The 14,553-nt window shown below is 37.5% G+C and overlaps 2 protein-coding genes across 4 annotated transcripts; one reads left to right on the top strand and one right to left on the bottom strand.

Annotated features, from left to right (window-relative positions):
• Positions 1-356: 356 nt before the first annotated feature.
• On the top strand, positions 357-5,836 carry LOC135648451 (probable LRR receptor-like serine/threonine-protein kinase At1g63430). Of its 3 annotated transcripts, none has more exons than XM_065166163.1 (13): positions 357-725; positions 797-935; positions 1,089-1,160; positions 1,229-1,372; positions 1,547-1,696; positions 2,589-2,705; positions 2,776-2,825; positions 3,606-3,851; positions 3,949-4,154; positions 4,232-4,364; positions 4,456-4,613; positions 4,739-4,954; positions 5,364-5,836. In XM_065166163.1, exons 1-13 carry the CDS (start codon positions 617-619, stop codon positions 5,607-5,609), a joined length of 1,986 nt encoding a protein of 661 aa, XP_065022235.1. In that variant the 5' UTR covers positions 357-616; the 3' UTR covers positions 5,610-5,836. The 3 variants fall into 3 exon arrangements, with proteins under 3 accessions (XP_065022235.1, XP_065022233.1, XP_065022234.1); XM_065166161.1 differs by having other exon boundaries at positions 2,776-2,843; XM_065166162.1 differs by having other exon boundaries at positions 358-725; positions 2,776-2,840.
• Positions 5,837-8,578: 2,742 nt separating this feature from the next.
• LOC135650167 (RNA-binding NOB1-like protein) lies at positions 8,579-14,290 on the bottom strand. The gene is made up of 5 exons (XM_065169356.1): positions 13,844-14,290; positions 12,272-13,358; positions 10,773-10,941; positions 9,124-9,243; positions 8,579-8,978 (listed from the first exon to the last, which is right to left on the bottom strand). The coding sequence occupies exons 1-5, from the start codon at positions 14,199-14,201 to the stop codon at positions 8,832-8,834; spliced, it is 1,881 nt and encodes a 626-aa protein (XP_065025428.1). The 5' UTR covers positions 14,202-14,290; the 3' UTR covers positions 8,579-8,831.
• Positions 14,291-14,553: the final 263 nt, after the last annotated feature.

Genomic DNA, 14,553 nt, shown 5'->3' with positions numbered 1-14,553 from the left:
ATGTCATAAGCTAAACCCGTACTGACGAATAACCAACCCGCAATGAATAGGGAAGATATAGTAATGAGTTTCGTGGTAAAAGTCGAAAAAAAAACAAAAGATTTATGTAATTGATCCCACAATATTATCATCATTTCAAAAGAATTTTATAGATTCATGTAATATTGAAGAGAGTTGCAAACTTTGCAAAAATGTCACCCATTGCATAGCAAAATTTATTATCTATAATGCTAGCAAACAAAACATGATGAATTTAAAGGTGAGAGTGTGGTAGTGGTGATGTCCCCATGAGAAACCCTACAGTTGATGAACACAAGTGGATTGCATGTGCTTTTGTTCTCCCTCCTCCTCTTAAATGGTAGCCTTCAATGGTACAAAAACCAACAGGAGACATTCTCCCCTTCTCTCCTCCCCCCTTCCTTCCTTCCTTCCTCTTGCCAGCTGCTACTTTAAAGCCCACCTTCACCTTCACCGACTCCATGACTCTGTTCCATGTGCTCTCTCCTCCTACTTCACCGCTGAGATCCCCTCTCCCGATTCCCTGCACTTCCTGACGCGTACAGTCTTGGCTTCTCGCTTCTTCATGGGAGGTTCTAGAGGCAGTGTGTGGTGAAACATGAAGAGACCGATTGCTGGGTTCCAGTTGCTGCGTCTTCTCCTTCTTCTTCTTGCTGTCAAATGGGGAGTTCTTCTCTCTCCTGCGTACTCCTTCCCTCACTACGAAGGTAAGTCTTTGTTGTGGTCAGGATGAGTTGGTTTCGGTATGTGCTTACGGAGATGAAGTGGTTCCTTGTAGTTTCTGCACTGGCCGCCTTCAAACGGGCTACATTTGAAGACCCTTTCTCAGTTTTGTCCGACTGGAATTCCATTGATGCAAGTCCTTGCAACTGGACTGGTGTGATCTGCTCCCGGAATCGGGACTGTGTGGTTTCGCTGTAAGAGATTTCTGGTTGATTTGGTGTTTTCTTCCCATAGGATAACATGTTTGGCGCATTGCTCTGTTAGTTCTTTAGGGTTATGTCTAATAGACTTGGGAGATCAATTAGATCTACAGTGAAATCTTCTTGATACTTATCTTCATTTTGCAGAAACCTTTCCGGCCGATCGTTAAAAGGATTTCTTGCTCCAGAACTAAGATTTCTTGGTTGCCTGCAAGAACTGTATGTGCTCTATTGGTGTAGCATTATGCACTTACTAGTTCTTGATGTTCTGTGCCTTTCTTATGCAGGTATTTGAACAATAACTTGCTTTTAGGCACAATACCAACAGTAATTGGAATGCTGAAGAACCTTACTGTGTTGGATTTGAGTGTGAATCGACTCACTGGTCCTATTCCCCCTAAATTTGGAGAATTGACAAGCATCATAAAATTGTACGAATTGGTCACTCTTTGATTCTTGGATGATCTGTGTTTTCTGATTTATTTAGGTTTTGTTGGCTTCATGAAATTGTACGAATCGGTCACTCTTTCATTCTTGGATAATCTATGTTTGTTGTTTAATTTATGTTTTGTTGGCTTGATAGTGTTCCTTTCTCTTACTTTTAGAGATCTCCGTTCCAATGGGTTGACCGGCAATATACCACCAGAACTTGGTAATCTGGGGAATCTTGTAGAGTTGCGATTGGATAGAAACAGACTTGAGGGACAAATTCCAGGAACCACCAATTCAACTTCCTCTGCTTCTTTGCATGGCATGTAAGCGATGTTATACTTTTTTTCTGTGATATATGTTGACTCATAAATTTTCTTTGTTTTTGTGTAAGCAATAAAAGATGCAGCCGACCCAAAATAGTTGAGATGACTTCTCTGCCATGCCTTTTCTATTTTTTGTTCTAATAAAATTCATTCTTCTGGAGTGATCATTGACATATACAAGATTGTCTAACATATAGACATTTGGAACTGTAAGGTAAACAAAAAAAAAAAAAAGGTGGCGATATGACGATTCAATGTGGTTGAAATTTTTTTTCTATAATTTTTTATATGACACATATATAACGAGTTTTTAGCTGGTAAACATGTGCCATGTAGAGCTGCATGAAACTTAAAACCTATCTTATAATTAGAACTTGAGGGCTCATCTGACGTTAGTCTTCTACATGTAAGAAAGCGAGTTAATACTTGAAATATAAAAGATAAATTTCAAGAGGTTGTTAAATGTTACAGAGAATGTATCTAATTTCAATTATAACTCACATTATAAGAGATAGTTCTTTTTTAACCACTAATTTAAGCTCATATTTCTAGTCGTAGGCTTTTTTTAACCACTCTTCCTTTGTCATGAAAAAGTAAAACTTGGATAAAAAGTTTCTCCAAGGTATGCTAAAGAAAGAAGTATATTCTCTGATTTGACCTCAGAGTTAAAGTTTTTATAGCAAAGCTGAAAAATCACATATATATATGATCTCTCAAATTATGCCTACTTAGAGAATATCCACATTCCAAAACAAATATTACTGATGAACCTTGGGTACAAGTATAAACATGATATCCCCGACTATGCAATCACTTGACAATGATTAGTTTCTATCAACTTATTTCTCATATGCTCTTAAATGATTTTAATGTCTACTTCTAATAAATTTAGGTACACATCTAACGACAGCGACACTGACCTTTGCCAGTTAACTAAACTAAGAACTGGAGATTTCTCCTATAATTTTTTAGTTGGACAAATACCATCATGCTTGAAGTATCTTCCAAGGTAAATCAATTTTTTAATCATTCCTTTTATCTTATCTAAATTTCACAAGTTTTCCTGGATCCATCTGCAGGTCAAGCTTCCAAGGAAACTGTTTTGGTGATAAATACTCAGTTTTGCAGCGTACTCCTCAATCATGTAGCAGTACCATTTCGCTTCTGTATTTTTCCTTTCACAAGCATTTTCATGACAGTGACTATGATCAAGAGGAAATGAACTTCTAAAATTTTTGTTTGCATTTAAGACAAGTCTGAGGAAACCCTGAACTTCTTGTTATAGATATAGAAAACCACTAAGCTCCGATTACTAAAATATGTTTCAATGGTATGCTCCAGTTAGCATGTGCATACGTTTAGACCAGATATACAAAACATATATCATATTTCAAGTTTAAATCTACATGTCCATCCATGTCTTCTGGCACTACGACTATAGCATAAATTTCTAAAGAAAACTTAAGAGGACTGGAACAGATGAACCAAATTACGTAGTTCATCTGCTTCCTTTGTTTTGAACCTTGAGCAGTACTTATGGATGACAAGACTCTGAAAATCGCTTTGCACTTCTCTAATACAGACCAGCTGACTATCATATTTGATTGATTATAGGACTTCTTCAGCAGTTGCGGTATAAAATGATGAGCCATAATTTGGTTGGATACTAATGTCTAAACTGTCAGTCAAAAACTTCCTGTAATCTATATATTTGAGTTAGCGGAAGTGGCTCAATACATCTACTGAGAATTATTTCTTGCAGTTTGTGGAATGCAGGATCCTGCTAATTTCTCAGAAATATTTTTTAAAATTTATTTAGGAACAATATTTTGGTACATCTTATCAATTAATTGCTTGCCGTGGTATCATTTGAGAGGTTGTTTAATGGTAGTTTATATATCTTATGAAGGTGTCTCAAACAAAAGCCAGGGGATGACCAAGGAGATAGATAAACAATCTACTGAGGGGCACAAGCACAAGAGTCCACGGCAACCAGAATGGCTTCTGATTCTAGAGGTCACTACAGGAGTTCTTGTAGTTGTATGCATTATTACAGGAATATCTACTGCTGTTAAAAGCTGTAAGCTAAAATCCTCTGTAAAAGTTCCCTGGAAGAAAAATAGGCATTGGAAGGATGTCATACCAATATCAATAGGTTAGCCATAACCTTGTACTGTTTTCATACTCTTTTGCTGAGTTGCATAGCTTTCAATATCAGTATCTGACAAATCTGATTAATTGTTCCAAAATAGATGGTGAATTGTTGAAAAACATCCCAAGATTTAGTCGAGAAGACCTTGAAACAGCTTGTGAGGATTTCAGCAATATAATCCGATCTTCTCCAGACAGTGTAGTCTACAAAGGAACAATGAAGAATGGGACTGAAATTGCTGTCACCTCACTATGCATCTTGGAGGACCAGTGGACAAACTATCTCGAGTTCTCCTTTCACAACAAGGTAATTAATTTGTGCAATTTATTTTGATATATAGGAGAATTTTCTGTAGAACATCAATGAAACTTATAGCTTTTCAGGTGGCAGATCTGGCAAGGTTAAATCATGAGAATATAGCAAAAGTGCTGGGTTACTGCAAAGAAAATGAACCCTTTTCAAGAATGCTGGTACTTGATTATGCGTCTAATGGGACATTATATGAGCATCTACATTGTAAGTCAGATAACATGCCATCCTATTTATGTGATCAAGTATATTAGAATAGGATAATTATCGAAGTCATCTTATAGCTTCTTAAATTTAGATGGTGAAAGATCCCAGTTATCTTGGATTAGATGCATGAAGGTAATACTAGGTGTTGCTCGTGGGTTGCGGTACTTGCACATGGAACTGCAACCACCATTTATAATGTCTGAACTGAGCTCTAATGCAGTATATCTTACTGAAGATTATTCGCCAAAGGTATGAAGACTTATTGTGATATTTCACAAAAGCATAAATTTGCTAAAGGTTAACTTTTGTTTACAAAGATATGTAAGCTTATGTTTTCTAGAACATTAAAACCTCACTAAAGTTTGCTTTTGCAGTTGGTCGATTTTGAGAGTTGGAATATGATATTTTCAAGATCCAAGAATAGAGATAGTTACATCGCAGATGAAGACCCTCTTTCTGGATACATGGACTCTCAAGAGCAACAAGACATGGAAATTCGCCAAAATGTATTTGGCTTTGGAGTGCTTTTACTGGAAATAATTAGTGGAAGGCCTCCATATTGCAAAGAAAGAGGGTGTTTGGTAAATTGGGTAAGGCATATATTATTTAGTACTGTTACTTGAATCAAAAACCCCAATTTTCCTTATTAACATGATGCTCTTACATAATGCATACTGCAAAGCTGTATTTGCAACGCAAATATTTCCTTTCCATGTAGATTAGATCTTAAGTTGCTAATGAACCTTGGAACTTAATTGCGTTCTAATCAAAATCAGTAACAGAGGATTCAATTTTTAGATAACAAAGCCAATTAACCAATAGATCATTTATACTTGCAAGACTTGCATCTCACTTTTCTCTAAAGAACTTGCTTCATGTGTTGCTGATGATTTAATTATGAATTACCATATGATTGATGTTTGCTATAACCTTTACTGCATTCTTCTGCATCATCCAATATCCTATATTGATGATGTAATGGTTTCCGATTTACTGCAGGCAACACAGTATCTTCAACACCCAGAAGAGATAGGAAAGCTAGTAGACCCTGAACTGGAATATGTGAAGTCAGAAGACCTTGCAGTAATCTGCAGTGTGGTGAGCCTCTGCTTCGAATCTGATCCCGTGAAGAGACCGTCGATGCAAACAGTAAGTGCCATGTTGGAGAATGGAATTGACTTGTCAGCAGCTGCCATTCTCAAAGAGTCTTCTTTGGCATGGGCAGAGCTAGCTTTGTCTTCATAGCTGCAACCCTTCCCCATCATGTAAATTCACACAGCACACACAGGAAATACCTTATTCCAGCTTCACTTGGTCATCTGTTTCTTCCTTCGTTGTACAATCCGTTGCTTGCCTGCTGAAGCTGTAAAAGTGAATGCAAAGGGTACAGAAAGATTTTATTGTGTACACTTCATTGTTTGGCAAACCATTGAGATGATAGGTCTATAAAGGTTTGCTGTGATTTGGCATCACTTGACAGCTTTCTTTTTCTTTCCTGAATGAAGCTTTCTTTTTCTTTCCTGAATGAGATGTGATGCTTTGTTTTTGTTTCTGTTGCTTCTTTATAATACCAGGCAGAATAAAATGATGACTGCTTCAGTTATAATAGATCAGCAATATTGATATGACCAGATGAAATAATTGACTTATTAACGAACAGTCATGACCAGATGAAATAATTGATTTATTAATGATCGTTTGTTATTTTTGTTTGTTTTTATATGTTATGTTTTGTTTTGTTTTTAAGGAATAGTTTTGTTTTTATATGTTTTTAAAGTAAAAATTATATGCAATGATCTATTTTTTATTGATTGTGGTGTGAGGTGAAATATCAGCCATCTTAGTATCTTAGAATCACTTGGGTGGCACAAGACTAGATGAGGGTTTAAGGTAGTGTTGGGCATTAATTAGATTCATAAGTTCACGTGTAAAAGTCTACGAAACTTGCTAATGCGTCACACCTGATGAGTCGTTTATGGACTTGTGACGGTTCGTTAATTTTCTAAAGCCATTGATTTTTTTTTCCCTCTTTTCTCTCTTTCACACGTGTTTGTTAAATTACTTGTAAAATTATCTGCTCGTTTTTGGAATTAATCAATTTGCTCTTTTATAGGTTCTTCGAAACTTGAGCGATGTTGCAACTAAGTTGATCCTTCGCGGATATATAACACAAAAGTGCCTCATGACTTAGGTAATTACAACTAAGTTATGACATTTTGGTATCAGAGCAAGCAAGCAATTCGAGCAAATAGTAAAAATTTGTAATCTCGTTATAACGAAGCATCGTGACGAATTGAGTAAGATGGGATAAGTTGGACCATTGCCTCAAGTAGTCGTAGGTGAGCTACAAATGCAAAGTGACTCTCAAGCTATTAAAGCTACTTATGAAGAGCACGACAACAAAAATCACGAGCAAAAAGTTGACTATTCTTCACGAGTGGAGAAAGTGCAATCCGAAGCACTAATCGAAAAGAAAAGCCATAAGGAGAGACTTATAACTACAAAAACCCATCTTGATGTTTTTGAAGTGAGTCTTGAGGAGCTATGCTAAGGCCAACAAAGGCTTCGTGGGATAGAAAACTTATAAGAGGAAGCGAAACCTCGTATCGATAAAATAGTGACATCGAAATACATATATTACTTGAGCATATTCGGAGAAGATAGTCAAAAAGATGAAGATGTGGGCAGATTTGGGAAGACAACCATAAGAGTTCAAAGTCGATGACTTGGTACTAGTGAAACTCTAACCAATATTACTCAAGTTTTTTAGACATAAAGTGCATACGGGGCTAATGTACAAGTATGAAAGACCTTTCCTAATTATCAGTAGGGTAGACAATATCTCTCACAAGTTATAGTTGCTAGTATGACTCAAAATTCACAATGTCTTCCATGCAAATAACATGAAAGTCTACCATTCAGATCCACAAGATACTTCCCAAAATATTTCAACTCAACTACCTCGACTAGAGCCATTTACAAAAAATGAGTTGAAGCAATTTTAGTATATCAAAAGGTGAGGCTACATAATGGATCATAACAAATCAAGTACCCAATGAAGTGACGAAATCTTCCTTGGATAGAAACCAATTGGGAGCCTAAAGATACTCTACGACACGAAGAAGCTATCATCAAAGCCTACCATTAAGCATCAATGAGGACGTTGACATTTTAAGTGAGAGAGGATTGTCCCGAATAGTCGTCATGTACCCGTAAGTTGGACCGTTCGTCATTTTTGTTTACTTGTATATAAGTTTGGCAATATGTTTTGTCTTGTTTTTATGTATTCTTACTTGAAAATTATGAGCAAAAGCAGATTGCATGGTTTTAGAGCGATTGTTACCAGAATAGGCAAAATTGTCTCAAAACCGTTTTTATATGCCAAGACCTATTTTCTGTAGGCTGCGACGTAATATAAAACGTCAACCAATTTTAATACTCTAAAACCACCCGAGTGACATAGGACTATATAGGAGTTTGGGATAATATTAGGCGTTGATTGACTTTACAAGATCATATGTAAAACCTACATTAATATACTCGACATCTTGATGTTTATTCTTTTTACTCCTTTTCCTCCCTTGCACACGAAATATTTATTGAATTATTTATAAAATCATTATCTTTACAAAATATCGAGACCCGTTTATCACTCATTTTTCTAACCAAATTCATGACAAACCATTGAATATAATTCATTGATTTAAAACACTTAAGCTCAAATTAAAAAAACAAAGGTGTTGCACTAAATCATGCGTCATAATTTTCACGATACGTTTTAAAAAGATTAATCATCTAACTGATGTCGAATATGTCCTGTTGCATTTAAATATTTTCAAAAAGTTTAAGATTGAGGTCACAGGTTTTGCGTCATTTAATTAAATCTGCTCATCTGTTCGTATGATTAGATACGTCTTTTGTTGCTGAGAAATCAATTTGAGAAAAGAAAGCAGAAGGTGATTTAATTTGCATCACTAAAAATATAAAAAATACAGGGATGGCCCACATAACCTTAAAATATATCATATCACACTTCTATTCTCAAGCTGTTCATATGTGAGGTTTCAGGTATGGCCCCATAAATTGCAAGCATATTACACATAAAAAACTATCATGACAAAAGAAATAATCCGTGGGGACAAGCATGTACTTAGCAAGTAGCCATGAAACCCACCAGATGGTCAAGCTGGTGGTGGTGCAAGAACAGCTGAATCTAAAGAAATTAACCCATTAAAATAAATTTCAACCCGGAAGAAGGATCATATCCAAAACTGAAGTTTGACATTGCACTCCATGGTGTAAAACAAGCATCCCAATCTATGAACACCAGCTAAATTTCAGCATGATAGCAGGCATGTAGAACAAACTCCGGTATTTTCAAACAAATGCCATTCCTAATTGAGAGAACACCTTTAACAAAACTGCCAGGATAGATATATCCAACTGCTGGTGTGTAACATCTAGTTTTTAACGCTTACGACGAGAAAAATGATTGTCATTAGGATTTCTTCTTCCACTAAACATAGAGAGTGCTTTCTTCACAGGAGGCTTGAGTGGTACTCTTTTCTCGCCAGAGTGAGAAAAGATGTCATCTACGCTCAGAAAGTCTTCGTCCTGCAATGATATAGAATCATGCACATCAAATTGATCTAATTATCAGGTCAGAATAAAATGAAAAGAAAGAAAATGAATAATAGCTACATGCAGTTGCCAGTGGATGTACAGTAGCAGCAAAAGATGATCATGAAAATAGTATAACCTGCTTGTTTGTTTTCTTCTTTGATTTTGGATAAAGTAGCTTGTGTGGAAGTTGATCTTCTCGTAAGATGAGATTTTTTGCGATGGCTTCTCTTCCACCTTTAGGCAAAGGAAGTGAAAACTGGAAAAAGAAATTTAACATTTGTCATTATTCAGAATTTAGAGAACAATATAATTAGTAAAACTAGCAAAAAAATAATTTATTGAATTCAAGTAATCTGTAGAATTCCTGTCATCCTCCTTTAAGTTTAGTGAATAGTTAATGTTCAAGCAAAACAGACTATAAAAAATTCCCTACAATATAACAAAATTTTACTGAATCATTCTATCTTGTAACTCGAGACCCAACAAAGAAAAAAAATCAATAGTTGGCAGTTCAGTCTAGAAATAACCTCAAAGTAATTGCTAGTCAGGTTATATGCAGCAGTAAATCAAACTTGATGAAGGATGAAGAATTATAATCACCCATCGGGTTGTATCTTAAGCTACAACTTGATGAAGGATGAAGAATTATAATCACCCATTAGGTTGTATCTAAGCTACAGGCATCTCAGTGGAAAGAGACACTGATTTCATATGTCAACTACTAAAGCCCAAGAACATTATAGTTGAAGAAATAAACCACGAATGTGGCAGTCTACACACCATGCTGGCATCAGTCCAACAAGCAGTATGAATGCACCCCTTTTGCTGTGCTAGTCTAGTGGTCTCCAAGGTACATACATGATCCTACACCAGTATATAGCACAGCATTGCAAGAAATGGGCAATATGCAGTACCAAGTATGGCATCTTTATTTTTTGCTATCACCAACAAATTAGGGTGAAATGAAAAAGCGATGATTAGAACATATAGTAATGGCGATAAAGGTGATCGAAGTGGCCCTAAAATATCCAATTAACATCATCCTAGTGGTGTAGGTGCAGTGTGCAAAGTTAACAGGCCTTGAGTTCAAGTCCTCTATAAGCTTCTAGTATGCATATTATGTAATGTTTGAATGGAAGGAAGAATTGGTAAAGAAAACATCAATCTATGATGACAATAGAGTAAAACTAAAGAATCTTCACCTTTAACCTATATTGCTGCACAGAGCACCTTCAAACAAAAGCAAAATCACTTCAGGGTAAAGAATTTTGGGAAAAAGGATAATTTAATCTGTTTAACGAATAATTCATAAAAACCATCATAAGATAATTGACATAAGATAGAAAGTAATCGTAACATAAACATGTAATAAACTAACTTGATACCCTTGCTGAAGGGGTATCCCTCATAGCCATGACCTTCTACTCTGGTTTTGCAGCATGTTAAAAGACACCTACTTTCACAGACTGTTCCATCCAAAGATACTTATAACACTGCTACCAATAACATGTTCCATAACCTACACAATACAACTTTTGTTATTTGCTTTCTTAATTCTCAAACGAGGAAAATCATGTATTTCAGCATTTGTCATGTCTTGAAGATGCCTTGCAAAAGATTATGGTAAAAGCAAAGTGAAGTCTCGTGATATTTTTACATAGTGAATTTAAGATGATCAAGCATAGTCATTACCTGATTCATGAATAAAACATATGCTTCAATTAACAAGAAAACTGGGCAGTAAAAGAGAAAATTGCTGAGCATTAGAAAGAACAAGTAACATACTTTTGTGCCTCGAAGGATGATACGCGGTCTACGTGAAGCCATTATAATCCCATTTTCACCAACTGTTACAGAAACCTTTCTTAAGGTGCCACCACTGCCACATTTTGGACAAAAGATCCTCCCAATTTCTTGTGTCACATTATTGCAAGCATGACATTTTAGAACCCACCTATGAAAAATTAGAGGTCCAACTTAGTTACGTCTTATTCATTTTGTAAACAGAAGTAATGATTCCAAAACAAAAATAAATAAAGAAACCCCATTATAAGTATAGCTTGTGGTAAATTTACAAGGATATGAGCACGCTATGATATGATCAAGCATACATAATCCATAGGCTCCCAAAAGTTTGGGGTTCATGCAACTAAATTCATATACAGCTATTTAAGAGCAGGTGTCTAGTCTGTTTCTGTCCACACCACTTAAACCTTTTAAACCTTGATATTAGATTTTTCTTAAGATGCTCTTTTTGAATAAAAGAGTTGTCTAAATGATGGATAATAAATATTCATCCTGCTTAAATTTTAATCAGATAATGCTATTCATATATGTCCACAATTGCAACAGCTTGCAAACCTGAACTGTACTGGAGTTTCGAGCATAGCTTGGTACAATACGATACAGAGTACTGAGCGGTACACCAAGATATACCGCTCGATATATATATATATATATTATATATATATATATATATATATATTATATATATATATATATATTATATATATATATATATAAGTAAAAAAAAAGTGACGTCGCCTCCTTTTTCTGCCCGCGTGGGGAGAAGAAACCGAGGTTTCCTTCCCCCCCGAGCAAAAAAGGGCGACAAGGAGACGTCGCCGCCTCATCCCCTCGTTTCTTCTGCCCACATGGGGAGAAGAAACGTCGCCTCGACGACGCTCCGTTTCTTCTCCCCGTATGGATGAGGAGAAGTCACTAACGACGCCGAGGACTCGTCGCCTTAGACGAGGAGGAGGCGACGTCTCATCTATGGAGGGCAACGACGGATCGAGATCGTCGAGGGAGAGCGGCACCGGATCTCCAGGTTCTCCTTTTCTTCTCCCTCTTCTTTCTTCTCCCTCGGCTCTCCCTCGGCTAATACCACTCGGTAGCGGGCGGTGACGATCGAAATCGACCGTCATCAACCGATTTAGGGTGGTAACAGGGCAGAAGCAGCCCCAGTAGATAGTACCACCCGATAGCAGGTAGTATTATTCGAAATTAAAATCCTTGGTTTGTATATAATTGCAGTTAATGTATATAACATTCCAAGTACTTTTAAGAGCATCTGTCTGGTATACCACAAGAGCCATGTTAGCTAACACTACTCAATAAGCAAGGACAGACAACTACGCTTATCTTACACCATTGTTTTATGACCATGCATCAGGAAAAGAAAATTAAAAGTTGCTAATTTAACCCAAGAAACATTGCAAGTAAAATGGCAAAGTCTGAAAACAAAGAAACTAACAAATCAAATCAATTGTTTAGCTTCAAACCTATGCATCTGACGAATCTGCATTCCTCCTGGTGCCAATAGGCGAAGACCAATTTGCAAAATAACATTTTGCATAGCATAGTCACTAGTAACACAAGCTACACTTGACTCTGATAAGGACTTCAGCATCCAACTTTGCTCACTGCTTTCGTCATCAATGTCAGCTGTATCAATGCTTCCATCAGACTGACTATTCAATTCTAGGCTATCCAATTCTTTACTGAACTCATTGATTTCTTCACTTTGAAAAAAATCATGTACATTGCCTGAGCTATCTTCCTCAATTGCTGTATGATCAGATCCTATAACAGTCCTGAGTATGTCATCTTCTTTCTCCTCTTGTAAAGGCTGTAAAGTATCAAAATTCAATTTCACATCTTCGACGCCCCCCTCAATTTGTTCTTCATTGGCAGAAAACCCATTTTCAAAGTGATCCTGAGTAATTTTGTGTTTGTCAAATTCAGCAAACTCTTCCTCACTATCAGAGTGAACATTGTTGCCTTCAGATATTTCGGTGTCCGCGTCCCGACTGGAGGATGGGTGTCTGTTTTCCTCCGATGCCTTGGACAATTCACGCCTTGCTTTCCTTCTCAAATATCTTCTGTGAGTGCTTCGACTAACTGCAGGGAGCCAATCATCTGCATTTTCAGTATTCTCACCTTGAGAAGCATCAATTCCAGCTGCAACCATCTTTTTTCCCTCTAACTTGATCTCTTTTTTTGGAGCAAAAAATCTTCTGGGTCTACTGAAAGATGTATGCTCATTAGGTTTGGGACCAGATCTGTTTTCAGGTTCAACTTGATCATTCAGATCTTTAAGTGCAAGTATTCTAGAATTATGATTAGTGCCTCCCTCAGTTGCTTGCTCCAAGGCCTCCCATTCTGCCAGATTAGGCACATTGGAACCCCACCCAGGCATTTGAGCCTCAGGTAGATTCTTCACATCCACCACATGAAGCGGAGGAGGTCTGTCCCTTAGATGATCAGTTCCATGGATTTGAGCTTCTAACATGTAAGCCAGTGCAATAAGCTTAAGGTCAACATCTGAAAGTGTGTGCAGGTCCCCGGTTTCACTAGAAAACTTGACAACTGTTGTGGCGACATGTCATGTAAATTTAGTACATTAAGCTCATAAGAAATAAAGTCACAAGTTAGAAAGGTTCACAGAAATGAATAAATAAATGGGCACGTCAAAGATGCACGCCTTACATACCTCATACACATATACATACAAAAGTAACAGAATTCTATAATGTGAATTGAAATCAACATCAGAAACTATAAAGTTAATCATGAAATGTTGTCCAACACATACATCAGCGATCGAAGACCACAGAATGTAAGTGCAGATATCACAAAGCCATGGATCACAGAAGCATCAAACTTAGCTGCCACAAAAAGGATCTCATGTTTCTATAATGTATATGAACTTCCAGAGGAACAACAAACAATAAAAGATCACTTCTTTTCACCCAAGTCTTCTCAAAGTGCGTCTCTTAGTTCCCATTGAAACTGGGGGACACTAGAAATACTGCAGGACAAGGAAAAAGGAGAAGAACAAATAAAGATCTCACCTTTATTGAGGAACTCGGGTGAGGGCTCCATTGTCTCCACAGGGAAGGGCAGAAACGAGAGCCGCTGGCGCGACACCGGGTCGCGCACCTCCTCCAACACCTCCGGCACCGACACGAACTTGTCGGCGCAACCGGCGAGTTTGTCCCCGTGGATGAGGGCGTTGGCGTCGACCACCGCCACTGAGATCCCCTTGCTCGACGTGCAGCTGCCGAACACCCGGTTGGAGATGGTTTCTTGGGGCTGCGGCGTCAGATTCTTCTGCACCACCTCGGTCCAGCAAACAGGCTGCGCCGGAGGATTCACGGTAGCTACGGGAGGAGTAGGAGGAGGAGAGGATTGCGGCGACTCAGTCTCCATGGAATCGAGGATTAGGTCTTTCTCGGTTTGGGGCAGGAGATGCAACTCCCTGTAGACTGCGATCGACGGAGACGACGGGGGAGGGAGGGGTGGGTTAATGATTTATTAGGGTTTTGTTGTGCCCGCTTCGTCGCTGTGCTCCTATGGAGCAATACTTTCACAACTAGTTTTTTAGTTACCCGAAAATGTACCTGTCTATTTATTCGATAATAAAGAGTGGAGCCAATGTTATCTCCAATATTCAGACAGGTACAGGTAATCTTTATCCATATTAGTGCGATTAAAAAACGCCATTAGATGTCAGAGCTTATTGGTAGGAAAAGCGGGCCCCATTTAGGTTGGGTCTAGATTT

Source organism: Musa acuminata, chromosome BXJ3-9, assembly GCF_036884655.1.
Source record: "Musa acuminata AAA Group cultivar baxijiao chromosome BXJ3-9, Cavendish_Baxijiao_AAA, whole genome shotgun sequence".
In the NCBI taxonomy this organism is placed as follows: Eukaryota; Viridiplantae; Streptophyta; class Magnoliopsida; order Zingiberales; family Musaceae; genus Musa; species Musa acuminata.
This window is presented reverse-complemented; position numbering and strand designations above follow the sequence as displayed.

Excerpts from the sequence above, each read along its gene's own strand:
- LOC135648451 (XM_065166161.1), top strand. The coding sequence starts at position 617 with ATGAAGAGACCGATTGCTGGGTTCCAGTTGCTGCGTCTTCTCCTTCTT. Across the intron at positions 726-796 it reads CTCCTTCCCTCACTACGAAG|TTTCTGCACTGGCCGCCTTC; the intron begins GTAAGTCTTTGT and ends GGTTCCTTGTAG. Across the intron at positions 2,706-2,775 it reads TGCTTGAAGTATCTTCCAAG|GTCAAGCTTCCAAGGAAACT; the intron begins GTAAATCAATTT and ends ATCCATCTGCAG.
- LOC135650167 (XM_065169356.1), bottom strand. The coding sequence starts at position 14,201 with ATGGAGACTGAGTCGCCGCAATCCTCTCCTCCTCCTACTCCTCCCGTA. Across the intron at positions 10,942-12,271 it reads CAGATTCGTCAGATGCATAG|GTGGGTTCTAAAATGTCATG; the intron begins GTTTGAAGCTAA and ends AATTTTTCATAG. Across the intron at positions 9,244-10,772 it reads TCATCCTTCGAGGCACAAAA|TTTTCACTTCCTTTGCCTAA; the intron begins GTATGTTACTTG and ends TTCTTTTTCCAG.